General features: G+C 45.6%; 2 protein-coding genes across 10 annotated transcripts in view; one reads left to right on the top strand and one right to left on the bottom strand.

Annotated features, from left to right (window-relative positions):
• LOC136641548 (zinc finger protein 91-like) overlaps positions 1-27,930 on the top strand; it is a 543,065-nt gene that overhangs the window by 443,397 nt on the left and 71,738 nt on the right. The window lies entirely within an intron of this gene.
• Positions 221-27,741, bottom strand: LOC136641552 (zinc finger protein 665-like). 9 transcript variants are annotated; one of them, XM_066617440.1, is made up of 7 exons: positions 27,678-27,714; positions 25,421-25,545; positions 24,094-24,182; positions 22,802-22,928; positions 21,484-21,597; positions 18,866-19,678; positions 17,342-18,176 (listed from the first exon to the last, which is right to left on the bottom strand). In XM_066617440.1, exons 3-7 carry the CDS (start codon positions 24,121-24,123, stop codon positions 17,755-17,757), a joined length of 1,506 nt encoding a protein of 501 aa, XP_066473537.1. In that variant the 5' UTR covers positions 24,124-24,182; positions 25,421-25,545; positions 27,678-27,714; the 3' UTR covers positions 17,342-17,754. The 9 variants fall into 9 exon arrangements, with proteins under 9 accessions (XP_066473534.1, XP_066473532.1, XP_066473533.1 ...); XM_066617439.1 differs by lacking the exon at positions 25,421-25,545 and having other exon boundaries at positions 27,678-27,741; XM_066617443.1 differs by lacking the exon at positions 25,421-25,545 and having other exon boundaries at positions 27,609-27,680.

Here is a 27,930-nt window from a genome sequence, read left to right as displayed (position 1 = left end):
TGGTAACATACCTTCCCATCACTGTCACTCCTTCTGAACCAGATGACAAACTCAAAAACTGAAGCAACCAGAAATATCCATTGTTGTTTCCTGCAAGAAAATGTGGATGGGGCTTGCTAATATTTCATGTACTTTAATGTGTGTTTCTGGAAAGACTGTGCAATGCCTTGAATTTTAATTGTAAGACAGGATTTCTTTTTAAATAATGTTTTGAGCCTGATTATAGTAAATCAAGGAATACATTTATTAAAGACAGGGGAGAAGAGGTGGTGGGATAAGTGGAATACAAAATACAAATCACACACACTGGAACCAAATACAAAGAGTTTCTAGTCTATCTCTAGTGAGAAGATGCAAGTTACCTACCACCAGCTTGATCAGTCCTTTGGGGGTGAGACCTCACTTTCCCCAAGTGACATCCATGGAAGTCTGTTTCCTAGTTGAATGACTCTTACCCCACCAATGCTCCTAGTCTGGGACTGAACATGAAATTCCTTTTTCCCCTCTGATATCTTCTTTTGAAAATTTCATCATCAACCTGTCTTCCAGCCAGTTCAATCTAGGCCTCTTTCTGCCACAGCCACTACACCACTTAACATGTGCCACTACACATCTTAAGAACATGAGAAGAGCCCTGCTGAACCAGGCCAAAGGCCCATCTAGTCCAGCTTTCTGTATCTCACAGTGGCCAACCAGAACCCTCAGGGAGCACTCAAGACCACAAGATACCATATCCTATTGCCACTCCCTTCCATCTGGCATTTAGAGATAGGTTGCCTGTAAAACCCAGAGGTTGCATATTGTCACCATGGTCTGTAACCTATGAATTTCCCTCCATAAATCTTTTAAAGACAGATCCTTCATCTTGGGTGGCCACTTGCCAGTCTGTTACCTGGCCACTTTACTGCTGAACTGGGAGATGTTGTAGCAGTGTTCATTTTTCACACACAAATTTTATTCTAAACCTGTGTTCTAAACCTCTTCGGCTGTAGTGAACAAATGGTTATTAAACAAAACAAGGGATCTTTGGGATGGCCATCTGGGTCACAGACATCACCCAGACACCCTTTCCTTTGTAGGCTGCTTGAGCCTCTGGACTGACAGGGAGTTCGTAAGTACAATTTGTTATTTGCTTACTGGACAAGCAGGCAACTTAGTTCACCACTCAGAAAGTATTTGTTCTTTGCCAGAGTCGGGTCTGCTCCAGCTCTCAGGATGTGCCTCCATTAAAGTAGCTAGAAACAAAGACTAGGACTTCTGTACCATTAAGAGTTGTGCAGAGTGAGGGAGATTTGGGCATGGGTTGTGTTTCCTAACTCCTGTATGACAAACTGCACCTGTTAAATCTTCTTCAACACAATGAACACAGGCCCCGCCTGTCTTCTTTTGCATCTAGTTAACCAGGCTTTCATTCACCATGCAACAGAAGGATTGTTTCTTCACTAGACAGTGGGGGATTCTGGGTACCCATAGAAGACATAAGACATCACTGAATATAATCCTCTTTGTGGGGAAAAGCATTGGAGTGATCCTCCTGGACATAGTTAAGGGTGTGGGAGAAGAACTGAAATAAGGCACACCCTTCTGAATAATCCCTACAGGAATATCTCATGCATATCAGTTAGTCTTCAAGTCAATGCAACCAATGAAAACATGTCCCAATTAAAAGATGTACAGTACAGTTCTATGCATCAGATATTCATGTTTTGCACAGGAATATTCCCTATCCCAAATCCCCATAGAAGGAACTCCCCTTCCTGACCACCCGCCCCCGCCATATACCAGAAACATTTCAGTTATTCCCATTTCAATTCCTAAACCTTCTGAATGTTATACATACATAAATCCTCACCCCACCCAAACCCAGGGGAGACCTCAGCACTGTTCATTTTGAAAGTGTCCCATTCGGAGCTGAACTGAGCTCTCTGTGTTTTGATGCCAAACAGTCATTTAGGGTCAAAATTTGATAGCCAACGATATTGGACAGTAGTTATTTCACAGATTACATGCAAAAGTGTAACTAATCTAATAGCTGGCATACATCAGTATTTTAATACTCGACTATATTTGTTATCTGACGTGCAAGGCTACTGACTAACTTGATAGCTGACATGCAATGGCATTTAGTATTTAAATGAATCCAATAGCCAACATGCAAAGGTATTCGTATTTAATGACTGCCATGCAATAGTGACACTATTAAATAGGTGAAATAAAATAGCGTGTAGTATTTGATAATCATCATGCAATAGTATTTAATGTCTATCAATACCTCGTAGCTAACATGCAATGGTACTAGTATCTAGCTATTTTAAAATGAATAGCTTATGATCTGTCAAAAAATGAATATTTGACATCTGATAAAAAACCAAAACAATCAGGAGACTGCCTAATTACATCTAAAGCACTCATATTCTGTGGTCAAATTTCAAATTCAGAATCCATACAGTGAAATTTGAAATTACTATTATCACATTTGCTGAAAGTCCATTTCAATGCTAGTGTCATGTATTCTGACCAGCTTTGAACTGCATTGCTGCAAGAATTCCATATTAGAGAATTAAACAATGTACGCTGAGGCTTTTGGGAAGGAATCAAGACATCCCTAAGGTTTCCCCTTCTGTGTGGAGTCCTTTGTTATGGACAAGGGGCCCTTCGATGGTCAGCCATTTCCCAGAGGCAAGCCAATCATAAAGTTTGTTTTCTTGTGTGGCTTCTCCAACTTCAAAAGCTTGATTGGTCAACAAAATGTTTTCCATGCACTTGCCCAGAGGGTATCCTGGGGTGAAAAAGAGACACAGAAATAATGTCACCTTCATCCAGCTAAAAGGGGAAAGTTCCTAAAGTTGGCTTTAGTAGTTCCGCTTCGTTTACTAAAACCAAATAACCCATGGGAGAAAAATAAAACTGAACCAGAGAGAGATCACAGAACATCCTAACTCTACATCCTCATAACATATTCCTCATTTTAGTTTCTTACATTGTTATCCTACACAAAAAGTAAGGGGCTTGGGTCTGGCTGCAATAGTTTCCAACTTAAGACACACACCCCAAACACCTTATACCCACCCTTAGTAATTTACTTCCATCTGGCTGCAATTCCTCCAGTTACTCCACTCCCCCAAACTGTACTTTTGCTTTTCTATTTACCTCCTAAAGTTTTGTAGTATTAAACCATCCTAGAACCACTCAGGGCTCTCATAATTTGTAATTAATCTGATGGTAAGCTTGCTCCAATTTGAATGAGCCTTGATATCTAAATCTAAATGGGTCTTGATATCTAAATCAAGGCCCATAGTTCTAATTTTCCTTTCAAAAAAAGAGTATCTCCCTGGAAGACTCCGGTTCTTGTAGAAGACTGGAAAGTACACCATTCAAACCAGAATTGTAATGATCTTTGAGCCAATATTTAAGATTTCTTAACCAGGCCATGGACTCCAACCAAAATAGCCCTGCTGAGCACTGAAGAAGTGGCAGAGTACTGCATAAGATACACAATCAGGCATACCAAGGATTTTACATAGGAACACACTCTGGATCCATTCCAGGGAGTGATCCCAAGCACTCATCCAAACTGGAACTTCGTATAAAAACTGGGGAATAGTTTTAGCTCTAAGGCCCTTGAGGGTTTCTGGAAAGTAAGAATTGCCTCTATTATAGAATAAGCATATACATGCTTGGAGTGTGTTCTTGGCATTGTTTCTAGTCGCTCTGCACTGGGGAATCCAAGAAAGTTTATGATTTAAAAAAACTCCTAGGTATTTAAATTGGTTCACTTGTTCTATTTTATTACCTCCAATATTCCAATTAAATAGCTTCCTAGATTTACCAAAGACCGAAATTTTTGACCTGTTATAATAGAGTTGGAGATTGTTTCTTTCTAGCTATTCCACAGAACTTGACAGAAGCCGTTTCAACCCGGTGCGTGTCCTACCAGGCAGTCAAGAATCCAAACATGTAATCAGTCACTCTTCCCATTTCATGGATCCCAGCCAGGGCCAGGTCAGAAAGCACATGCTGCAATAAACATACTGAAACTAGGCAGGCCTTTATCTGGTCAGTGCCAGGATGGGAGGCTACCTTGGGAACCCTGCATGTGCAGCCTTGAGACACATGGGATATGAATTAAAGCAGCATTTCTCAAACTGTGGGTCGGGATCCACTAGGTGGGTTGTGAGCCAATTTCAGGTGTGTCTCATAGCACCTAGTTCAGCTGCCTCTGAAAATACAAAGCTGAGCTCCTGGTCGGAGAGAGGCCTGGTGCTTTGCCCTGAAGAGATGGGAAGATAGGACACTGGAAAGTGCACTATGTAATGGAACCTTTGGCTGATGTGTGGCTTAGGTTTGAAGCCTAAATGGATGGTGTCATTTCCAGCCATGACATCACTTCTAGGTTATGACATCAATATCATTCTACGAAACGGGTCCTTGTGCTAAAAAGTTTCAGAACCACTGAATTAAAGCATCATCATCATCATCATAAAAAAACTTTATTTGTAACCCGCCCTTCTCCCTAAAAGGGACCCTAAAGCATAAGGGACCCTAAAGCATAAGATGCATTTGACTTTGTTTGGCATTCACTAATGCTGAATTAATATTTTTCTCTACTACTTTTGCCTTAGCAAGGGCTGTGCCTTTGCTATGACGCTCACTACCAAAGGAGACCTGCCCTATGCCAGCTGATCATTATTTTAACTTCTGCTCTTTTGGACTGTGTTATTCGATACTCATCTCTTATCTTTAAAGTGTTTATCATTGTTTCATTGTTTCAATTATGTTTTGATCTTGAGAAGCAGCTTGAGCATTTAGAAAGATGGAGTAAATTTTTACAAAATTAATAACACTGTGTAACACAATTTGAACAATTTTGTGTTTATCTGAATATTTTGATGTTTCTTTATTAATTTTGGCTCAAGGATCTCAAAAGTTGCCGCTATTTTTGGCACAGCACCAGTAGTTGCTCTACAACTGCACAGCATAAATAGTGTCTACTTGACGTGTCTAATTTATGCTATGCAGTTGTGGAATACAACATCTATAACAATGCACCAGGTAACAGGATAGATAACACCACAAAATTTAAGATAACTAAGAAAGTTTTGATGATGCAAAAAAAAACTAAGATTACTGTTGAAATTAGTGCCTCTGAATTGTATAAGAAGCATTAAAAATTCAACATAAACAATTTTTGTGTTACAGTTACACAGTGTAGTATCTCACCTATATGTTGCCTTTGATGTTGAATTAGGCTTCTATTTGCACTAAACCTTTTTCCACACTCCAAGCAGTGGTAGGGTTTCTCTCCGGTGTGGACTCGCTGGTGGGTTACAAGGTGTGTCCGGTTAGCGAAGCATCTCCCGCACTCCATGCATTTATAGGGTTTCTCTCCTGTGTGGACACGCTGGTGCTTCACAAAAGCTGAGCGATCTGCAAATGCTTTCCCACACTCCAAGCAACTGTGAGGTTTCTCTCCCGTGTGGCGTCTGTGGTGCCTTGTAAGGTGTGAAGGAGAACCAAAACACTTCCCACAATCCACGCACCGGTAAGGCTTCTCTCCCGTGTGGATCCTCTGGTGCCTTACAAAGGTGGAGCGCTCAGAAAAACACTTCCCACACTCCAAGCACTTGCAAGGTTTTTCTCCCGTGTGAACTCTCTGGTGATTCACGACATGCGATTGGCGGGCAAAAGATTTTCCACACACCAAGCAATTATAGGGTCTCTCCCCTGTGTGGACTCTCCGGTGACTCCCGAGGTGTTCTTGGCGGGCAAATGTCTTCCCACACTCCAAGCATTTATAGGGTCGTTCTCCCGTATGAACTCTCTGGTGTTTCGCAAAAACAGAACGGTCAGCAAAAGCTTTCCCACACTCCGGACATTTGTATGGTTTCTCTCCCGTGTGCACTCTCTGGTGCTTCAGGAGGTGAGACTGCTGAACAAAACTCTTCCCACACTCCAGGCATTTGTGGGATCTCTCCACTGCATGGATTCTCTTGTGACTCACAAGGGCTGACGGGTCAGCAAAACATTTCTCACATTCCAAGCATTTATAGGGCTTCTCTCCCGTGTGGTATCTATTGTGGATCACAAGCTGCGACTGGCACGCAAAATATTTCCCGCACTCAAAGCATTTGTAGGGTGTCTCCCCGGCATAGATTCCCTGATGTCTGGCGAGGTGTGCTTTGCGAGCAAAGTACTTATCGCACACCAAGCACTTATAGGGTTTCTCGCCAGTATGGACAATCTGGTGGCTCATAAGGTGTGAGTGACAACCAAAACACTTCCCGCACTCCAAGCATTTATATGGCTTCTCTCCCGTGTGGATTCTCAGGTGTCTGGTAAGATTCGGTTTCTGAGTAAAACGTTTTCCACAAACGGTGCACAAGTGCTTTCTCTTGGGGTTATCTACAGGGGTAAAAAACAAACAGAGGCAACACCTGCTTGAGAGGAACCTCAGCAGGTATATAGCCAGAGGTGGAAAACCAAACATAAAAACCTTGCAAAATGAAAACATGCCCTCAAGTCACATTTTGTTTCTTTGAAGGAAGTTCTTAACATTTGAGAGCAATCATTCATGCAACACACACACACCCACCTTTATCCTGAAGTGGTAGAGTCCCAGGTCACAGGATACTTCTGAGCATGTCAGTTGTGGGGTGGGCAGACGTATGACTTGTGCGAGCTGCTTCATTTTCATCTAGGTCCCCAAGGCCCCAAAGCGGAGCCAGGTGGAGAAAGCTGACCATTCAGTCAATTGTCTAGTGTGCCAAAATTGGACCAGAGAACAATTCGAGCTCCAGCCAAGCACCAATTGCTTTCTTTGTCCTCCTTTTGGCTTAACCCAATGCCTCACCTGAACTAGTGTCAGAGATCTTCTTTCCATCCAAGACTTGAGAATCCGGCACCCAAGGCTCTTCCCCTTGTTCCAGATGGGAGACGAGGTCAGGCTTGGTGACTGGAAATTCTTCTCAAGGAAAAGAGGGAAGAGGAATCACTAGGGTAAGCTGGGGATTGGGGGCACTCCATTTCAGTTATTTTCAATGACTACTTCCCAATATCCCAAAGGATTCGCCAACAAGGAGTCCAAAGAAATAGAGACAGTTAATCTAAGGTTAAAATGAATAATGCACCAAAACCCCATACCTGCTTATCAAAAAGGCACTTTGGACACTTAATCAAGAAGTCAGAATCAACCTATCGACCAAATGGGTCAGTTCCTTCCTACATGATGAGAAGCCAGAAGACACAATTCATGGCCATTCAATACTGCCATTGTGCACAGTTTCAAAACAATGAAGTGAGCTCCTACTTTACATTTCTTGCAATTTCTCCAAAGCAGTGGGGCTGCAGCAGTCATCAGGTCCTGCTTAGATATACAAGACACTACTAATTTTTATATATCTATTCTTATATCTTTGGACAACCATAGAACAACTGCTATCTCAGGAAGCTAATCCAGGTCCAGAATATGACTACCACACCCTCCTTCCAAGGCACTCAGGGTCACATACATAGCTCTTCCACCACTACTTTCAACTCTACAACAAACTGGTGAGATAAGTTGGGTGGAGAGTTTTGGTCTCCGGTCAAAGGCCACCGAATAAGCAAATAACTCCCAAGTTCAATGTTTAGTGAACCACCAAAGCCCTGTTCACATGTTATCCTCTCTGTATGAAGTAAAATGGAAGCACTCTAGTTAGCCACAGATGTTGGGCCAGCCAAGGTTCCAGATCACATCAAGGAACTCTCCCTGCCTTCATTGTTACAATATACCCAGATGAATGCACAGGCAACCAGGGTCCAGTAAAATCCACAAACCGCAATTCCATTTTACTTCCTCACTCACTGGTTGTGTGCAGAGGGAGTAAGGCAAAAATAAAGTAAGGATCTCTTGTAACTTACACATAAAAGACACAAACCCCATCAAATGAACCCAGAACACACTGCAGGGAGATCCTGACAAGATATTTTTAAAGTCTTTTAGCCCCCAACAATCATAGAAGGAGGGTCATTACCCAGCACAGTCACATTCTCATAATTTTCCATCATGACTTCCTTGTACAATGCCCTCTGGTCAGGGTCCAGTAGAGCCCACTGGTCCTTTGTGAAATACACGGCCACATCTTCAAAGGTCACTGGCCCCTGAAAGAACAAAAAGTCCATGCTCAGTCTCCACGACCATATCAGTTCTCTTAAGAGCTCTGACAGAACATAAGTCAAAAAGGCAGTCTTCCCAAGAGAGACTCTTTCCGGAGTCTTGTCTAGCCCACCACTCTCCTCTCTTCCACATTTCCCCTTTCACGCCATCCCCCCTTCCTTTCCCAATCCCAGGAGGCACTGTTAGAGGCAAGTGGATGGACAGAGGTGGGCACCCCCTGCCAATCATCAGCCAGCCCTCATGGCCAGGGATCTCACAAGGTGGCCTTCAGCAAGCTGCTGTTTCACCTGCAACATGGTGGGTGGTGGTGGAAGTCGAACTGTCTTACAGGACTGTTGTAAATATTAGAGACATTGCATGCACAAATGCACTGAACATGCAACTGTTATAATGTGCCTAGTATCCATGTAGCAATTATGGAGTTCTGCATTGTTGTACGGTTTTTGTACAATGGTACTCACTAGAGACAGATGTCAGCTGGCAGTTGAGCAGATAAGTGAGTGGAGGGACATTTTTATTCTACCAACTTCTTATGCTGCAAATGTAGATTCAAGCCTCAGATGGTTGATTTATTTTTGATGGTTTGCAGTAGGGGTGGTGTTAAAAATTGGCCTGGTTAGATCATGGCTAAGGGCCCATGACCATGAGAGGGTCCACCAGGCCAGACCAACCACTGAGCACTCTATACTGGTAGTACTGGTAGCGCCCAGTGCAACATTATGGGGCAAACCAGGTACATGCATCATGGAGGACCCAACACAGAGTTGCACTTGGCATCACTGTTAGCCTATAAGTAACAAAATACTAGTGATTATTATTAATAGTAGTAATAATACAAAGAAAAAGATTTGGCTCCATGAATATGGCATTTTGATGATGGCAGTGCCATGAGAAATTGGGCTTAATTACTTAAACTTAAGAACATAAGAAGAGCCCCGCTGGATCAGGCCAAAGGCCCATTTAGTCCAGCTTCCTGGATCTCACAGTGGGCCACCAAATGCCCCAGGGAGCACAGAAGACAACAGGCACAACCTGAATCCTGGTGCCCTCCCCTGCATCTGGCAATCAGAGATAGCCTGCCTCAGAAACCAAGAGCTTGCACATACCTACTATGACTTGTAACCCGCAATGAACTTAAATTTATCCAATATTTATATCTACTGTATAAAACACTATCCATGTATATGATGTTGCAGAGATAAACATTAAAAAGTGACAGGTTTCTGCCCCAAAGACCTTACGATCTGCATTGTTGGCAGAGGTGAAGCAAAGTGAGAAGCCCAGGTATTATGAGTAAGTTACACATGATCTATAATACATATGATCTCAGCAAGGAGAGATGGCAGGCATGCGGGACGACTGTACAGCCCGTTTGTTAAAAAAATCCACAAGGACCCTTGCGGATCTGTGTCGCCTTCAGTGTTTGTTTTTCCACCACTGCGGCAGAGAGTTTTATGGCATTGCAGGGATTTTTATGATGCTCTCAAGCAGAGGTGAAAATACAAGAGGAGCAGCAGAGGAAGCAGGCTGTATGCTGTGAACACTCAAGCCATAATAAAACTGTTTGCCTTTAAGGTGCCACAAGACTTAGAGGGCACCGTGATGGAACCTGCACGCATGTAAACATAACAAGACCTGCCTTTGAGCTGGGGTTTTATAGTACTGCAGCAGCACCAAGAGAAATGAGATCAGTCTTTTTTTTTTTTTTTAACGAGGCAGCTAAGAAAGGCGAGCTTTCTTTGCAGGCTGGATTTGGTCGCTCGACATATCTAAGCCTGAGGATCCACATCTCAGTCTTTTGCATCACCAAAAGTGCTGGATCCGTGTCTTGTTTTAAAAATTATCACCGTGCACGACATCTTCAAAGGCTGGCTTTGTCTGGATGGCGATTGTTGTCATGATTAAACTAGAATAGGGAGAGGGTGGCAGTTTTTCTGCAACAGGCAATGGAGCAGTAGGAAATCTAACCTGCCTCTTTGATGCTTGTGAATGTGTTAGGGTGGAATCTCTCATTTTGCCTCTTTGCTTGGGATGCTGCTGCTGCTGCTGCTGTTGCTTTTATGCCAATCAAGGATGTTATTGGTGATGATGATGATGGTGAAGAAGAAGAAGAAACTCATCACCAGCAACCTCCAGGACTTTTAATCTTTTTTTCCACCTCCACCATTTTAAGAGGTTACATTTGCCTCCCTCCTGCTTTTTTGTTCTTCTCTCTCTCCCCACCCCCTCCCAACTACAAAGGGGGATGCAAAGCCTAGTCACTTCCTTTTCCCTTCCATAAAGCAAAACAACACACAACAAAGCCAAGGCAAGGGGATTTCCCCCCCCTAACTTCCAGCAAGCACAAACCACCACCCCCTTTGCACTCCCCCACCTTACCTGCATTTGCAAACAAATCCAAGCAGTTTCTTGCTCTTGCAACTCACTCACCTTCCCCCCCCCCCCCCGGGTCTGCAAGGCTCATGCGCCTTTCACAACCATTCTTGGTCTCAGCCAATCGCTCAACAGCCTTAGCCCTCCATGGAACGTTGTGATGTTCAACGTTCCAACGGGAAGCCCAAGAGCTCCTGGGAATTGTAGTTTCCCTCTCCCCTTTGAGGCATGGCAAGTTCCAGGTGTCCTTATTTAATAGGGAAGAACTCAGTCTCTGTTTGTTGGAACCCAAGGTGACCAGATGTCCTCTTTTTCAGCCTCATGTCCTGGAAAAACTTAAATATCATCCTTCCCCCCCACCCACAGGTAGCACACAGTCTTCTTGTATTAATAAATTATATACAATAAATTTGGTTCTCACATATTTAGCACCAGGACCCACTTTTTAGAATAAGAATCTGTCTTCAGCAACTGTTACCCTGCACATGCTCAATCTTGTCTGATCTCAGAAGCTAAGCAGAGTCAGGCTTGCTTAGTACTTGGATGGGAGACCGCCTGGGAATATCGGGTGCTGTAGGCTTATACCATAGTCTTTCGAGACTGAAGGTTGCCAACCTGTCAGGACCCACTGGAAGTGACATAATCAAGCAGGAAAACTTTTCACAATCCTAGTCTGCTATCCTACCCATACTTACTCAGGAGTAAGTCCCATTTACTATCATTGTTAAAATATACACCTTAGCTTGTTAAAAGTACAGGTCTGTCACATTTCCCCAAATGCTACCATGGTAGCATTGTCTAATATATTTGTGAGGGGTGCCCCCAAAAGGGGGGGGGTCCTCAGTGCATCACCTGGCGGGGTGCCAAGGGGCAGCTGGATGGTCTCATGGGACCCCTGGGTGGCGTGTCCACCTCCCTGGGGTTCCTTGCAGGGGAAGCCTCAGACCAAGCCAGGGGGAGGGGGTTCACGACACCCTTGTCCTCCTCCCTGGAGGCAGAACCTGAGGCCCTTGGTCATCAGGCAGGAGCTCCAGCCTCCTGCCTTCCCTCTCCAGAACTGCCAGTCATCACATGCCTCCCTTTGATGGCCTATGGCCTGATCCAGTGGGGCTGTTCTTATGTTCTTTTGTGCTTATGACATCTAGTCACCTTGTTGGTACCTGGCTCTTTGCATGTTGCCATCAGCGTGGATAGTGGTGGCACTTACAACCAATGAGAGGGCAGGTTCCTGCCCCAAGGGGATCACAATCTAGAAATAGGCACAAGGGAGACAAAAGAAGAAAGGGAGTGGTGGTGGTAATGGAAGTGGAGGAAGAATATGCAGTTGTTTCATGTGGCCTGATTTAGGCTTAGTTGCCTTAGAGCCCAATCCTGTGGTCTGCGGCACGGCTCCGTGCCGCAGACCACAGTCGCAAATGTGCCGTAAGGCACATTTGCAGGGCTCACCCCCAGGCTCCCACCAGTGCTAGCCCTGGGAGGCGGGGGTGTGGATGGGGGCGTGGGGGAGGCCTTCCAGAGAGGGGGGAGGCCAGCAGGGGTGGGCGGGAGGTGTGCCAGGGGGTGGGCAGAAGGCGGATCCGAGGAGACAGTCCCCTTCTCCTGAGGTGCCTCCCACGGTAGCGCGGGAGGCACAGGATTCAGCAGCAGCCCTCCTCAGAGCTGCTGAGCCTGGGTGCTGCGGGCAGCTCAGGATTGGGTTGCCCAGGAGGTCTGCTAAAGGCACAATTGAAAAAAAAAAACATCTTGGCTACTTTCAGTCAGAGGCAGGGTTGGAAGTATTCCTGTGCCTGTTTCTAGATTGCGAGCCCCTCAGGGCAGGGAGCTGCCTTCTCATCTGTTGTAAGGCTGATTGATTCAGATTAAGGTCACAAACCAGCCCCAAAATAAAAATCAACACAATTATAATATGAGGAATATGACAGAGTGAGAATAAAATAAGACAGTTCAGTTTAAAATCCAAAATGGGAAAGCCCCTGTCCCCCAGTAACCAGTACTCTCTGTTATGCTATATCTCCAATTGGATTAATAGGTTCTTTACAATGATCTATGACTGGTGGGAGAGTCAGAACATACAAAAGATAAATAACAGACAGATCTACCAGTTTCCTCTATTCAGCTAGGTATTGGCAACCTTCAGTCTCGAAAGACTATGGTATCGCGCTCTGAAAGGTGGTTCTGGCACAGCGTCTAGTGTGGCTGAAAAGGCCAATCCGGGAGTGACAATCCCTTCCACACCGGGAGCAAGTGCAGTCTGTCCCTGGTCTGTCTCCCTGGCTATGGGCCTTCCTTCTTTGCCTCTTAGCCTCAGACTGTTGGCAAAGTGTCTCTTCAAACTGGGAAAGGCCATGCTGCACAGCCTGCCTCCAAGCGGGCCGCTCAGAGGCCAGGGTTTCCCACTTGTTGAGGTCCATCCCTAAGGCCTTCAGATCCCTCTTGCAGATGTCCTTGTATCGCAGCTGTGGTCTACCTGTAGGGCGCTTTCCTTGCACGAGTTCTCCATAGAGGAGATCCTTTGGGATCCGGCCATCATCCATTCTCACGACATGACCAAGCCAACGCAGGCATCTCTGTTTCAGCAGTGAATACATGCTAGGGATTCCAGCACGTTCCAGGACTGTGTTGTTTGGAACTTTGTCCTGCCAGGTGATGCCGAGGATGCGTCGGAGGCAGCGCATGTGGAAAGCGCTCAGTTTCCTCTCCTGTTGTGAGCGAAGAGTCCATGACTCGCTGCAGTACAGAAGTGTACTCAGGACGCAAGCTCTGTAGACCTGGATCTTGGTATGTTCCGTCAGCTTCTTGTTGGACCAGACTCTCTTTGTGAGTCTGGAAAACGTGGTAGCTGCTTTACCGATGCGCTTGTTTAGCTCGGTATCGAGAGAATGAGTGTCGGAGATCGTTGAGCCAAGGTACACAAAGTCATGGACAACCTCCAGTTCATGCTCAGAGATTGTAATGCAGGGAGGTGAGTCCACATCCTGAACCATGACCTGTGTTTTCTTCAGGCTGATTGTCAGTCCAAAATCTTGGCAGGCCTTGCTAAAACGATCCATGAGCTGCTGGAGATCTTTGGCAGAGTGGGTAGTGACAGCTGCATCGTCGGCAAAGAGGAAGTCACGCAGACATTTCAGCTGGACTTTGGATTTTGCTCTCAGTCTGGAGAGGTTGAAGAGCTTTCCGTCTGATCTGGTCCGGAGATAGATGCCTTCTGTTGCAGTTCCAAAGGCCTGCTTCAGCAGGACAGCGAAGAAAATCCCAAACAAGGTTGGTGCAAAAACACAGCCCTGCTTCACTCCGCTTCGGATGTCAAAAGGGTCTGATGTGGAGCCATCGAAGACAACAGTGCCCTTCATGTCCTTGTGGAAAGATCTGATGATGCTGAGGAGCCTGGGTGGACATCCAATCTTGGGGAGAATCTTGAAGAGGCCGTCTCTGCTGACCAGGTCGAAAGCCTTTGTGAGATCTATGAAGGCTATAAAGAGTGGCTGTCGTTGTTCCCTGCATTTCTCCTGCAGTTGTCTAAGGGAGAATACCATATCAGTGGTGGACCTGTTGGCTCGGAATCCACACTGCGATTCTGGATAGACGCTCTCTGCAAGTACCTGGAGCCTCTTTAGTACAACTCGGGCAAACAGCTTTCCTACAACGCTAAGGAGAGAGATGCCGCGGTAGTTGTTGCAGTCACCCCTGTCACCTTTGTTCTTGTACAGCGTGATGATGTTTGCATCCCTCATGTCTTGAGGTACTTCACCTTCTCTCCAGCAGAGACAGAGGATTTCATGCAGCTCAGTGACGATGATCTCTTTGCAGCATTTTAGGACTTCAGCAGGGATGCTGTCTTTTCCAGGTGCCTTGCCAAAGGCAAGGGAGTCCAGGGCCACGTGAAGTTCTTCTAGGGTTGGTTCACTGTCAAGCTCCTCCAGCACAGGCAGGCACTCAATGTTGTTCAGTGCTTCTTCGGTGACTACATTTTCTCTGGAATATAGCTCAGAGTAGTGCTGCACCCAGCGTTCCATCTGCTGCGCCCGATCCTGGATGACCTCGCCTGTGGCAGACTTCAGAGGGGCAATTTTCTTCTGTGTTGGACCTAGGGCCTGCTTGATACCATCATACATCCCCTTGATGTTGCCCGTGTCAGCTGCTATCTGTATCTCAGAACAGAGCTGGAGCCAGTAGTCGTTAGCACATCTCCTGGCAGTCTGTTGGACTTTGCTGCGAGCAGTTCGGAGGACCTGCAGGTTGCGCTCACTGGGACAGGCCTTGTATGCTGCTTGAGCTCTCCTCTTTTCCTCAATGACTGGCGTCAACTCCTCAGAGTGGGCTTCAAACCAGTCTGCCGCCTTGTTGGTCTTCTTGCCGAATATGGACAAGGCGGTGTTGTAAACGGTATTCTTGAAATGTTCCCATCTGTTGGATGCGTTTGCATCGGCCGGGCCTGGAAGAGATTCCTCAAGCGCTTGTGCAAATTCCTCCACTTTTCTCTGATCCCGGGTCTTGCTGGTATCAATGCGAGGTCTTCCTTCCTTTTTCGTGTGATACAGTCGCTTTGTTTGCAGTTTCACTCTGCTGCACACCAGGGAGTGGTCAGTGTCGCAGGCAGCACCATGATAACTGCGTGTGATCTTGATGCTGGGAAGGCTGGAGCGTCTGGTGAGGATCAGGTCTATTCAGCTGCTGACCCAGTAAATCTGGAAATGGAGAGCATTGTGCTACGCAAGAATCATTTGATGTTACTCCCCTTGACCAGCCTCTAGCTATCCAAACACTGCCACCTCCACTGAATGTTTCTCCTTGCTAACTGGGTAAGAGGCACTTTTTCAAGTTGGTGCTTCTCTTTTATTTAGCAGGGGAGAGTAACTGGCCCTCCTCACCCCAGCATTGTCTTTTCTAGTGGCTGTCTGCTGGTGTTTTGCATCCTTTTAGATTGGGAGCCCTTTTGGGACAGGGAGCCATTAGTTACTTGATTTTTCTCTGTAAACCGCTTTGTGAACTTTTGTTGAAAAGCGGTATATAAATGCTGTTAATAATAATAATAATAATAATAATACTCAGCTATCCTCCTGCATAGTGGTTTTCCATGTTCCGATGCAGGAGGATTTTTGCTTCTTTTCCAGGCAACAAGTACGTTTGCTGCAGTTAGCCAATCCCAAACCTTATTGAACTGTCCACGCTATGCTAACAATACAATCAAGGGCTTTATCAGCACTACACATCCATTGCTCAGGCCAACATTGGACATTTTTGAAAAGTAGTAGTTCTAAAGCAAGTCCACCAGACTTGGGGATAAGAATTGCAATTCAATTTTTACTTCTAGATTGAACAGGTATCAGATTAGCATAGAGCCCAGTCCCATTTCTCCCTGGACTTGTCTGTCCACCACTGACTCAATGAGTTTTTTCTTTTTCCCTTAAAATTTTCTCTATTTTTATACTCTTTTTCACTATGTAGTGTTAAAATTAATGTTTTACTGCCTTGTTTGATATTTTTACTTTTTGTGATACTCTGTACTTGATTCTAAAGCTTTGTAAGCCATCTTGGGCATTTGCTTTGGCATGGGGAAGGCAGCGTCTAAGTTTCATAAAATAAAACAAATTTCTTCCCTTCCTTTGTCCGGAAGCCACACACTAAAATGCAAACGAAACACAACACTCATACCACCAATTAATTCATCCCAACCAGGTCTGCAGGACTATCATGTCTCTCGCAAAAAATGTTCAACACATACTTGAACCACAAGAGGTACTGCTCCTTTATGTTCCAGGCAGTTGTGGACTCTAGGACTTCACACCTTCACTCTTCAACCTTTTTCATATCATGAGCCAAATAAATACCGGTAAAAAAGATATAAGACTGGGGACCCACCACTGGTCCTGCGTCCCTCCCAAGACCCAATCTGCCAACACCCACCCCATTTTCTCCACTAACAACGCTGTGAGATTTCGGCCTTAGGAGCTGTAGGGCAAGACAGTGAGAACAGGCAGTGCAGGATTACACCAAGAATTCAAGACCCAATCTGCCCACACCCACCCCATTTTCTCCACTAACAACGCTGTGAGATTTCAGCCTTAGGAGCTGCAGGGCAAGACAGTGAGAACAGGCAGTGCAGGATTACACCAAGAATTCAATTTTGATAAGGCAGTACCATTATTGGATTGGCTCTAAGCTCTCTCTTGCACAGGCTTTGAAAGATTGCTGTGACCCCTCAAATAAAGCTTTGGGGTCACACTGCACAGGTTAAAAAACACTGCTCTAGGGCAACCTTCACAGATATTTTTACAGGGACACCAGTCAGATGCCAGGATCCTACAGATGTCCCTTCTATTGTAGTGGAGGTAATAAATGGGGCTGGTATCCCATCTGTAATCATGGGGACCGCTGCCTACCTATTGCAGCCATGGCTAATGAAGCCCTCCCAATCACAACCCCCCCCCCCCAATTTGCAGCAGGAGCATTTCAACTACATCCTCAGTTAGTGCAGGATGTCAGTGGAGAGAGGCTTTGGACAGTTAAAGGGACAGTGAAGGATTCTGCTTGAAAGAGTAGGCTGTGACAAACAGCTGGTTCCAGTGGTCATAACCATCTCCCACATTCCTCCTCTCTCCATGTAAGGTTAAACTGGAGCTAGAGCCACCCTCTAGTAAGGGATGATGACAAATGCTGCCCCCCCCCCCCCACAGAGAACCCACCTGGACAGGGCACCTTAGGAGGCTGCCCGAGAGACTGGAGATGCTCTTTCCAGTTGCTTCAGTAGCAAGGGGCCACAGTAATTCATAGTTCAAACAAAAAGATGGGTTTTGTGAAAAAAGGTTTATTTTTCCATCAGTTCATGATCATGTTACTTATTAGAGACATTCTTTAGTGCACTAGTTCTCAAACTTTTAAAAGGCCCTAGAGGTTGCTGCCCGATTTCTAAATGCCAAGCAATGTGTTTGCAATGGTGATTTGGCAACAACGCTCCCCCACAGTAGCAGCTTGTTTAACCCTTGATGTGCATAGCCTCATCTGCCCTGACAGTTGTATGAACCACCAAAAATTAGGTCACGATACACTGGTGGGTCCTGGACCTGCAGTTTGAGAACCACTGCCTTAGTTCATCTCAAATAGTTCTGTTTATGGCTGCTGCATCAAAATCTTGCAACAGCTCATTGTAAATCCACGCAGAACAAATTCAGGCAAATGAATTGGTTAATGGTGTGGCAAAGTTCACAACAGGGGGACAGCCCAGCCCCTCAGGGATGCCAGTTCCTAGAGCTTTCCCCCCTCTCAGCTTGCAGTGGTTCAGGCCTGGAAAGGTAAGCTTCCATTAGAGCAGTCTGTCTCTCCATGAACCTGCTCATTAAGCGCTGAGTGCTTTCAACAGCCCCAACCAGCATCCTGATATCCTGTGACCTCCGTTCCGCTAAGGCCTCCAGCCTGGTGGTCATATTGTCCAAAGCACGCTCGTTGCTGGCTGCAGCCCTCTCCAAGCAGGCTTCTCGCACTGCCAGATCTCTGTCCTGAAGGCAGCTGAGGGTCTCCATGAGCTTGTTGCTCATTTCTCGGTTTCCCTGCAGGAGCTCCCGGGAGAACTCGAGACGCTGCTGCTTCTGCCTGTTCCTCAGATGCCGCATTCTCTCTGCGCTGCTCATTTGAGGCCTTCTCTGCTCACTTTCTGGAAAGGAAAGTTCAGTTTTATTTATTTATTTTTCACATTTTTGCTAAGGAGCTCAGGGCAGTGTACATGGTTCCTTCCCTCCTTTTGTCCTCACAAACAGCCTGTGAGGTAGCTGAGGCTGAAACAGTGACTGGCCCAAGATCACCCAGGAAGCTCCATGGCTGAGCAGGATTTGAATCTGGCTCTTCCCAGATCTAAGTCAAATTCCTGAACCACTAAACCAGGGCTGCTCGAACCTCGGCCCAGGGACCAGATCCAGTGTTCAGACGAATCCGTTTGCCTGGTGAGCGCATCTTACCCTTCCACCTGGGTGCCATATGTAATCCTCCCCGATTGGGGTACAAGGATGCTCTCAGCAGTCACATCTGCCTGGACATCCTGTTGCGCAGCCTTCTGGATTGCCGCGCAGCAGACGCAAGTGCCCAGAGCATCCCTATACCCTGATCAGGGAGGACTATACACATGGCACCTGGGTGGAATGGAAAGATGTGGTCCAAACAGATTTGGCCACCACTGCACTTCACTATCCAGGCTCTCAATAGAGTGCTTGTCGAATCTATGCTGTATCAGTTTCAAAGGTGAGAAAGACAATAGCCCCATTCCCTCCTGCCTCTCCCCATGCCTGTGAACGAGCCACCCCGTGCAACTCTCCCAAGTATTCTCTATGAGGGACAGGAAGGAATTACCTGGCTCTGCAGATGTATGTTGCAGTGGTTCAGGCAGTGGGCTTTCTGCATCTCCTGCAGCTTGGGAAAACTCATCCAATGCCGATGGACCGGGCAGTGGGGAGGAGGAGGAGTCGGGGTTGACAGGAACCGCGCTCATGATGACTTCTTCCTTGCCATCCGCTTCTTCGTCCACATCCCTCGATGCAGGAATGCACCTCCTCTCTTGCACCACCCCTGTGCCGTTCATCCGGGATACCACCACCCCATTGTCCACACAGAGAAATTGGTCAAGGACGTCAAAGAAAGGCATGCTTGTCCTGGAACGCCCAGAACGGCTATTGCCCTCCTTCACCATCTTGTAGTTCCTCCGAAGTTCCTTGGCTTTACTCCTGCAAGCTTCTAGGTCCCTCACGAAGCCCAACTCCTTCAGCTTCTCTGAAATGTAACGGAACTGCTCCACATTTCGGTAATTTTTGGCAAGAGCCACCTGAACATCCTCTTCCCGCCAAATATCAATAAAGGCTCTCAACTCCCCCTCACTCCACCAAGGATTCCTTGGGCGGTGAGGAAGCCCCTTGTTGCTGAGAGGAGTAGCTGGGATAGTAGGAGTATTGGTTTCCTCCACCACGAGAGGATCAAAAGAACATTTATAGGGTCTCTCTCCTGCATGGACTTTCTGGTGCTTTACAAGGTTGGACCGGTGAGTAAATGATTTCCCACACTCCAAACATTTCGGCAGCTTCTCTTCTGTGTGGACGCTCTGGTGGAGCACGAATTCTGAACGGTGAGAAAAACATTTCCCACACTCCATGCACTTACACGGCTTCTCCCCTGTGTGGTCACATGTTGGTGAGTCAAGATGTGCTTTGTATTAAAAAAAACACTTTCCACAAGCAGGATACATATGGCTTTTCCCCAAAATCCTCTGCTTGGTTACAGGGTAAATACAGATCCAGGGGACTCATGCATGAGTCTGGGAACAAAGAACATTCAAGAACTAAAACTGATACAAGAAAAACACTAACTCCATCCTCTGTTTTACCCAGGGTGCTAAAGACACTAAAGTATTTCCAGTAAAAATGTTACATCATCTTTCTGCATGTCATTTCATTCCCTGTAAACAAATTGTGTAAGTTGGGACTTTGAGAAGCCATAACCTTCAATGGTAAAGCACCTACTTTGCATGCAGAAGGCATGCTTACAAGGACTGCCAATTAACAAAGCAGACTATTTAACTCATGTTAAACAGCACGTGACAGGGAGCAAAGAGACTCCAGGCAAAGGCACCTAGAGTCTGTTGCTACATTTCTCCACTGCACTAGGGATGGAGCTGCTCCAATTGTTAAAAGACAGCAGGAAGTGAATCAGAGAGTGGCAATCCACTTTCCTACCCTCTTACCTTGCCCCTTCCTTGCATGGTCACTTTAAACCACTGGTTCCCAACCTGTGGTCCAGGGACCACAGGTAGTCCCCGAGACTCTGAAAAGTGATCCGCAAGGTCTCAAAAAAACACACATCTTTGATCACTTCCAGTTTCTCACTGTGCAAGCAGTCTCCCATGGACCACCAAAGAAGGCAGAGAATGGACTGCCCACAGCCACAACCATTGAAGTACCAGCTGTGGCTGTGGGCAGGCCATTCTCCATCCTCTCTGACAGTTCATGGGGGAGTGCTTGGGAGATGGACCACCAGAGAAGGCAGAGACCAGACTCACCACAATTCAAGTGGTCCATGACAATTCCAATTTTTGCCTCAGTGGTCTGCTGGCTTCTAAAGGTTGGGAACCACTGCTTTAAACAAAAGAGGAAGTGCACTGGGGGCTCCCGCACTTCCTATTTTGTTTAAAGGGACCATGCAAGGTGAGTGGATATGCAAACTAAGTAGATAAGTGTGCAAAAAGCAACAACATGGAGAAGGTAGGAGGCTGGAATGCCACCTTCCAAATAGCACGTACAGAGGCAGTAGGTCTCCTTGGGCCCTCCCTGGCAGAAGGGCCCAGGTTTAATTCCTGGTATTTCCAGTAAGATCAGGAAAGACCTCTGCCTGAAACCCTGAACAGTCACCACCAGTAAGGGCAGATAATCCTGAGGCAAATGGACGGAAAGGTTGGCTCTGCATAACTCAGCTTCCTCTGTTTTAGGGCTTTTTTAAAAAGGACATTTTTGGGGGGGGGGAACCAACAGTGAAAATATGGTAACCATGAAACATATTATGAAATGAAAAGCTACTCCTTAAAAGGGTTTGGCAATAACTTTTATCCTGTTTTCTCAGTCCTCAATGTCAAACATTCATTTTGCCATAACATAACCCAGTACTAACTACAGAAAATGAATGCATTCCCAGGTTCAGCCAGGATCAGCTTTCCAGCAAAGTGCATCCTACACATTGTCAGGTAAGTCTATGAATCCAAATGCAACCTTGCTTAAAACATAGCCATGTTACACAGTCTCCAAGCTCTCTGGAATGATAGCACTTTGCAGAGGGCAGAGGACTCAGCAATGGCAGCCATGGTAAGGAGTGGAATGCAGCAAACTACCCAACTTGGAAATCAAATTGAAGAGCATCCAAGAAAAGGTGCTAGGTAGCTACTTTGTGGATTTTAAAAAGAATTTTTTTTGCTAGCCCTGAACTCTCACCTGAACTGGTATCAAAGAAGATCTCAGTTTCTTCAGAGCACTGAAAATCTGCTATCCGTGGCTCTTCATCTTGTTCCAGCTGAGAGATCAGGTTAGGCTTTAGAACCGGAAGTCCTTGTCAAGAAAGAAAAGAACAGAATACAGTAATACCTCACATAATGCCAACTCCTTTAGGGCAGTTTCACAATATCTTCATCCTGGGTTCACTGACAACCACGGCAGCCAATGGGAGCACTGTATTCTGGGTAGCTTGGGGCTATTCAGCTCCCACTGTCTTCAGTGGTGTTTCAGTAAGTGCTGCTTCATGGCAGTACTTGGCTTTGGAGGAATAGATTTCCTGTGCTGATGGAGGTATTACTGTATGTTCCTAAACAATTCTTGACAGACACTCATCCAGTTTCCTTCACAAATTACCAGAGGCAGCTACCCTGCACCTTTCCTGGGCAATGGGTTCAACTGCCAATCAACACAACATTCCTGATGTCTTGCCTGTTTCTGCTTTGTTGGCCTTCTGAAGTCTCCCAATTCTCAGATGACTTTTTATAATCATTATAAATTCCCTTTCCACAAGTGTTTGTCCAATCCTAGAGCCCAATCCTATCCATGTTGGAAGTAAGTCCAATTATAGGCTGTTTGTTGATTTTAAGCCCGTGAGCAAAGTTGCATTGTCATTAAAAGGCATATTAATGCCTTCCTTTTCTCCTCTATGTATCTCATCCTTTACACCTCCAGCCCCCCCACTTGCTTCTTTTTTCTTCCTTCTTTTGTTTTACTATTCTTAATTTCTATTTAGAGAGGAGAGACAGGTGTGGAAGGAAGGCATTATGCAAGGGGGGGGGGTCAAAGCTCAGTGATGGAATACATACTTTGTCAGCAGAAGATCCCTGGTTCAGTCCTTGCTATCTCCAGGTAGGGCTGAGAAAGATATGACTCAGCAGAATGCCACACTGACAACCCAACTGTTGATTAGAACCATTTTGTAAAAATGCATGTCAATATTCTAAGAACCTTAAACAAATGTGTATGATGCCCATCAGTACACTGGCGACTGAATAAATCATAAACAGCAATGATAGTGTTTAGTCAGTTTCCTAAAACTTATCCCTTTCCCAACCACATTGTCTCCCTACCATTAACTAACTTTGTCTCAGAGCTCTCAGATAATGAAAGCACAATGTCAAAGATATCTTTATCTTGGAAGCCACACTATGCCCTTTGGAGAAGGAAAGGAAGCAATCTAATCAACACTTCCTCTTGAAAAATAAGGTTTGCAGGGGAAGCACCGATGATACGCTTCTCAAATGAGGATGTTCTTTACCTAATGACGCCAGGTTTTTGTAATTCTCCATGACAACATCCTTGTACAGGGCTCTTTGGCTGGGATTCAGCAAAGCCCTTTCCCGCTCTGTGAAAGTCACAGTCACATCTTCAAATGTCAACGGCTTCTGTAAAACACACACACAACCCCTTTGGTCAATCTTTAGAAACTCCCAAAATAATTTGATCACAAGATAAGCAGAAACCTCCCTTTCTTAAAGAAGAATTGTGTGTGTGCTGGCCTAAAAAAAATCTGAGGCCTGAGTGCAACTTGTATAAGTAGAATAAGTAAGAATTTTAGGCACATTCCTTAACATCATGATGTAGTTTCTTTCAAGCTTAAGCAGAGATCTGTCAAACACTACTATAACAGGCAATTAATTTGCTTATGATGGGTGTGTGTGTGAATGGATGCATATTTTAAAGCAGGGGTTCCCAACCTCTAGGACCACGGAATACTGAAGCAAAAATTAGAATCATTATGGACCAGATCCAAATCCCTCCCCTGCACATAAAAAATACAATTAAATTTGTAATAATTAGAGAAGATTTATTAGGTCTTCTTGTCTATAATGTATTTTGTGTATAACAGGTCTTTGTATCTTGGATATCTCCATTGTCTGTTTTTCTTTTTTCCTTTCGAAATTGTCTGAGGATTCTTAATACAGTTTTGGTGAAGCAATTATAGCTTTTTAAAGAGAGCACCTGAACCAGAAATAAAGAGAGATAAATACAGATAAACATAAACTGGTGCAAGCCCTGTATAACCTTCTCCCTTTCCTTTTTCTTCCTAAAATCTGCTATGAACTACCCCAAGGACATAAATTTCAAAATACCCCAAGCTGATGATTGGGAAAATCGATAGTTTCATTTTCCTGAAAATAAAGAGGAATGTTTTATTTTATCTGGATAATCAGCAACTTGTCTTGGAATAAAGGACCATAAAATGTCTATGTTATGACACATAGCTGCCATGTCCTTGGTTGGAAAATGAGGAACCCTATAAATGACCACAATCCGGTCTAGACACACAAGGAAACCTAACTACATAATTAGACTCCAAGAGACTGTCAGGCAACACTTGGCATTAAGAGGACATGGCCCCACCTGCCTCAGACCCCATCTGAGGGTCTGGAAGGAGAATTTGGAATGGACTCTCATGTCTTCTTGAATGCAGGCCAGACACACTGTTCTTCTAAGATTTGCATTTTCTGACTTTATGCCCCTAAGCATGATCTTTCCTTACGTTAAAGTCTATTTAACTTACAGCATCACAATTCCGCAATCTCATACCTTAACTGGCTCTACTGAAGTCTTTTCCATTCTCCTTCTTCCAGGCAGATGGGGCAATCAAACTTGGCACTCTATGATTATTCTATATCCTGTTGGTGGAAAAAAAATATCAAGCAAATCATAGTGATAGTTTGGCAATCTGGAATAAAAAATATGATGGAGAAAGGAAAGGTGTTTTAGCTAAGTTGTCAGCAACAGAGATGGGGAGAACGGGATTAAAAAAATTCAGCATCTCGACAAAAAATGAAAATAATGAAAGATGCTGAAAGAGAAACTCAGCAACAGCTCTGTAGCTGCCATGGCTGTGTCCCTTTTAGTGTGCATGCATATAATAAACAGATTTCCAAACATTGCCTTGTCCCAACATCATATTTTCAACTGCATACTTAAGACACTTCTATGCAAACTGGCCTTTAGATGTTCTCACACAAACCCCAAACGGCTTGTTAAAATGCTTGTTTGAAAGCACCCATGGGAAACTTCCAAAAAAGACTCATTGACAGTACAATCCTGTGCATGTTTACTCAGTACTGAGTCTCAGTGTGTTCAGTAGAACTTACTCCCAGGAAAGTGTGTTTAGAATTTCAGCCTAGAATTTGAGGTCACAATTCTAAGCTAAGCAGGGTCAGGTCTGGTTAGTAATTGGATGGCAGACTGCCTGGGAATACCGGGTGCTGTAGGCTTATACCATAGTCTTTCAAGACTGAAGGTTGCCAACCAATTCTAAGCAATGGTTCTTTAAAAATAGATAAATAAAACTCTCTTTTTTCCTTCCGCCAACTACAGTACTTCTTATTTTAAACACTGGTGGTTCCACTTTCCAGTCTCGTGAAGGGGTACTTGGTAAAGGGCACTTTTTTCAAGTGGTTGCTCCTTTTTAATTTAGCAGGGGGGAAGTAACTGTCCTCCTCACTCCAGCACAGTGTCTTTCTAGTGGCTGTTGCTGGTGTTCTTTTGCATCTTTTTAGACTGTGAGTCCTTTTGGGACAGGAAAACATCCTGTTATTTGATTTTCTTTATAAACCGCTTTGTGAACTTTTGTTGAAAAGCAGTATATAAATAGTTTAAGTACCATCATCATCATCCCTTTAAGCTCCTTGACTCTCTTATTAGCCATAAATTTCAGAATTGACAGCCAATTCCAAATGCCAACTAATAACCCGATTCCAGTTAAATAAGTATAATTCCTTCTGATGTGGATAATATTCAGTTTTGACTGGAAGTTCTAAAAATAGGTAAATTGACTCAGGGCCTAATCCTATCCAACTTTCCAGCTCTGGTACAACAGCAATGCAGCCCCAAGGTAAGGGAATAAATGTTCCCTTACCTTGTGGAGGCCTCTGTGGCTGCCTCCCCACCACAGGATGCAGCGCACCCCCCCATTGGCACAACTGCACTGGCACTGGAAAATTGGATAGGATTGGGCCCTCAGTCATATGCAGCTGGGCTAGACTGACCAAAAAAAAGCTTAAAGTGGAGACAATGTAATGGTGCTGAATGAATGCCCAACAAACATGGGTAGGATCATGCTGTAAGTATATGTTAAAATGAAATAACACTAATACGAGACTTCTCTCCCTTATTTTTTTTTTCTATCCCATGCTACTGGCAACAGTAAGACCCCTGAGTTTTTATTTCAAATCCCCAACTGATTTTCTGTGTCTGCTTTTTCTTCTGTTTCCCATTTTTAAGAGCTCTCATGGGCCCATCAGAGGGGGGTAAAGGGGACAAATTGTACGCAGGCCCAGGGTCAAAATGAGGGCCCAGAAATGTCCTGGAATCTTATATTTTCCTATCTCACCTGGACTTGCTGCCCATGTGGACTGTTGGGTGCATGGCTGCTGCTAAAAGTCATATGCGCTGGGCCCAGGAATGCATACATGACTCTCCTTAATGTAGTGTCACATCTGGGAGGAAAGTGGCCTGCTACGGTAGCTCTTTGGCTTGTGGATCTGCTTGCCATGTAGTAGAGGAGCTCAAGGACACAGTTGCAGAAGTAAGTTTTGATGCACAAGGGACACTTGTGTGAGCCTATATACGAAGATGCTAATTTTCTGCAATGATTTTCTATAATTAAAGGATTTTAAAGAGACTTAGGTGCGTCTTTGGTTTTCTGTATTACTTTTTCTAGCCGCTGATGCCAAGTGGGCAGGTAGACCTGGGCTCTGCATCAGGAAGTCCAGTACACCTGGAGGCTGTTGTCACCCTCCCATCACCCTGTTTCACCCCACACTTTGGGACAGGGCCCCTGAGAGGAATTTTATCAGGGGGTACAAAGATTTTTTTTTGGGGGGGGCCCTTTCCAAAGGAGGAAACAGAGTAGGGGAAGGTGGCAATGGGAGTGGGCAGAAGGTGGGAGAAACAGGGTATGGGCAGGGTGGCGACAGCTAGAATAATCTGGTCTATCGGACTTCCCGATGCAGAGCCCAGGTCCACCTGTCCGTGTGATGTCAATGTCAGCAGCTAGATACAGTAATAAAAAAACCAAACACACTCCCAAGTCCCTCTAAAATCTTTTAAATGTAGAAATTCATTGCAGCAAATTAGCATCTTCATATTTAGGCTCACACTAGAATGGAAAGCACCCTGTGTGCACCAAAACTGACTCCTGCAGCTGTGTCCCTGAGTTCTTATATGCTCCATCATGGCAAGTGGATCCCCAAGCCAAAGCGTTACTGTAGCAGGCCAGTTTCCTTCCAGATTCACATCTGTGTTGCAGAGTGTCATGTATGCATTCCTAGGTCCAGTTCATTTGGGTTTTGGTGGTGGCATCAGCTGCGCACCCAGCATCCCACGGCCGCTACCTTACCATAAAAAAGAACTCATAAGAACAGCCCCGCAGGGTCAGGCCATAGGCCCATCTAGTCCAGCTTCCTGTATCTCACAGTGGCCCACTGTAGCGGCCTGCAGTATCTCACAGTGGCCAACAGCAGTGCCCCCAGTATCCCACGTGGGCAGTGGGTCCAGGTGAGATCAGAAAGTGTCAGATCCCAGGAAGGGATCCCAGGAATTTTCTGGTCTCTTTCTGACCCTGAGCCCAGGCACCCCCTCTCATGGGCCCTGCTCTGGGAGGGGGCTCAGGGGAAACTTTGTACCCCCTGATGAAACTCTTCTCAGAGGCCCTGCTCTCCTTCTGTCCTGTCTTCTCTCTGAAAGACAAAGGAGGCTGTGCATTCCAGCCACTACTCTCTCCCTCCCCTCCACCCCTCAGGCCCTAATGGAAAATGCCAAGCTCAGGGTGAGTCAGAGGGAAGGAAGAGCCCCTTCCAGCCCCAGAGGGCCTCCCACTCCCCAGCCTCCCCCACTTCAGGAGCTCCCCCTAGTTACCTGCGGGAGCTGCAGCTCACCTGTACTGACAGAGAGCACCTTTTTTCCGCGCGCGCGGCGGCTGCAGCATCCCCAGTTCCAAAGTTCCATCGCCCCGCAGCCCGCCAATCACCGACCGCCCCGCAGCCCGCGCCCCCCCCCCCTCCTTAGCCAATCAACCCCCCGGGTACCCAGGAATGAGACTGGACCATTGTGCCACTGAAGATGCGCGTGCCAAGAGGGTCAACTTTTGTCTGCGCCCCGCATTTCCGGCTTACTTTGGACGCCATGAGCCTCTCTCCTCTGGCTTGCAGTCGTAAAAGTGGCAGATGATCAGATGACTGGGCTGGGAAATCAGCCCCTCCCCCCGCCTCCCCCCCCCCCCGCAGCTTTCCCAAGCAGAAGCAGAGGAAGGAGGGCTCTTTCTTTCCCACCAGTTGAAATCTTTTTGGGTGGCTACACTGTAACTTCACACAAAGCGTTAACATTGCCTTGCAAATGTTTCCTGCACCAGGAGGGGATGGAAGGGAA

The sequence above is a fragment of the Tiliqua scincoides genome, chromosome 2, assembly GCF_035046505.1.
Source record: "Tiliqua scincoides isolate rTilSci1 chromosome 2, rTilSci1.hap2, whole genome shotgun sequence".
Lineage (NCBI taxonomy): Eukaryota > Metazoa > Chordata > Lepidosauria > Squamata > Scincidae > Tiliqua > Tiliqua scincoides.
This window is presented reverse-complemented; position numbering and strand designations above follow the sequence as displayed.

What these genes read in the sequence shown, in the direction of transcription:
- LOC136641552 (XM_066617435.1), bottom strand. An exon ending in TGAGAATGTGACTGTGCTGG is followed by an intron (nt 6,965 to 8,012) that starts GTAATGACCCTC and finishes CTTTTCCTTGAG; the next exon opens with AAGAATTTCCAGTCACCAAG. An exon ending in GATCTCTGACACTAGTTCAG is followed by an intron (nt 6,403 to 6,850) that starts GTGAGGCATTGG and finishes TTACCCCTGTAG; the next exon opens with ATAACCCCAAGAGAAAGCAC.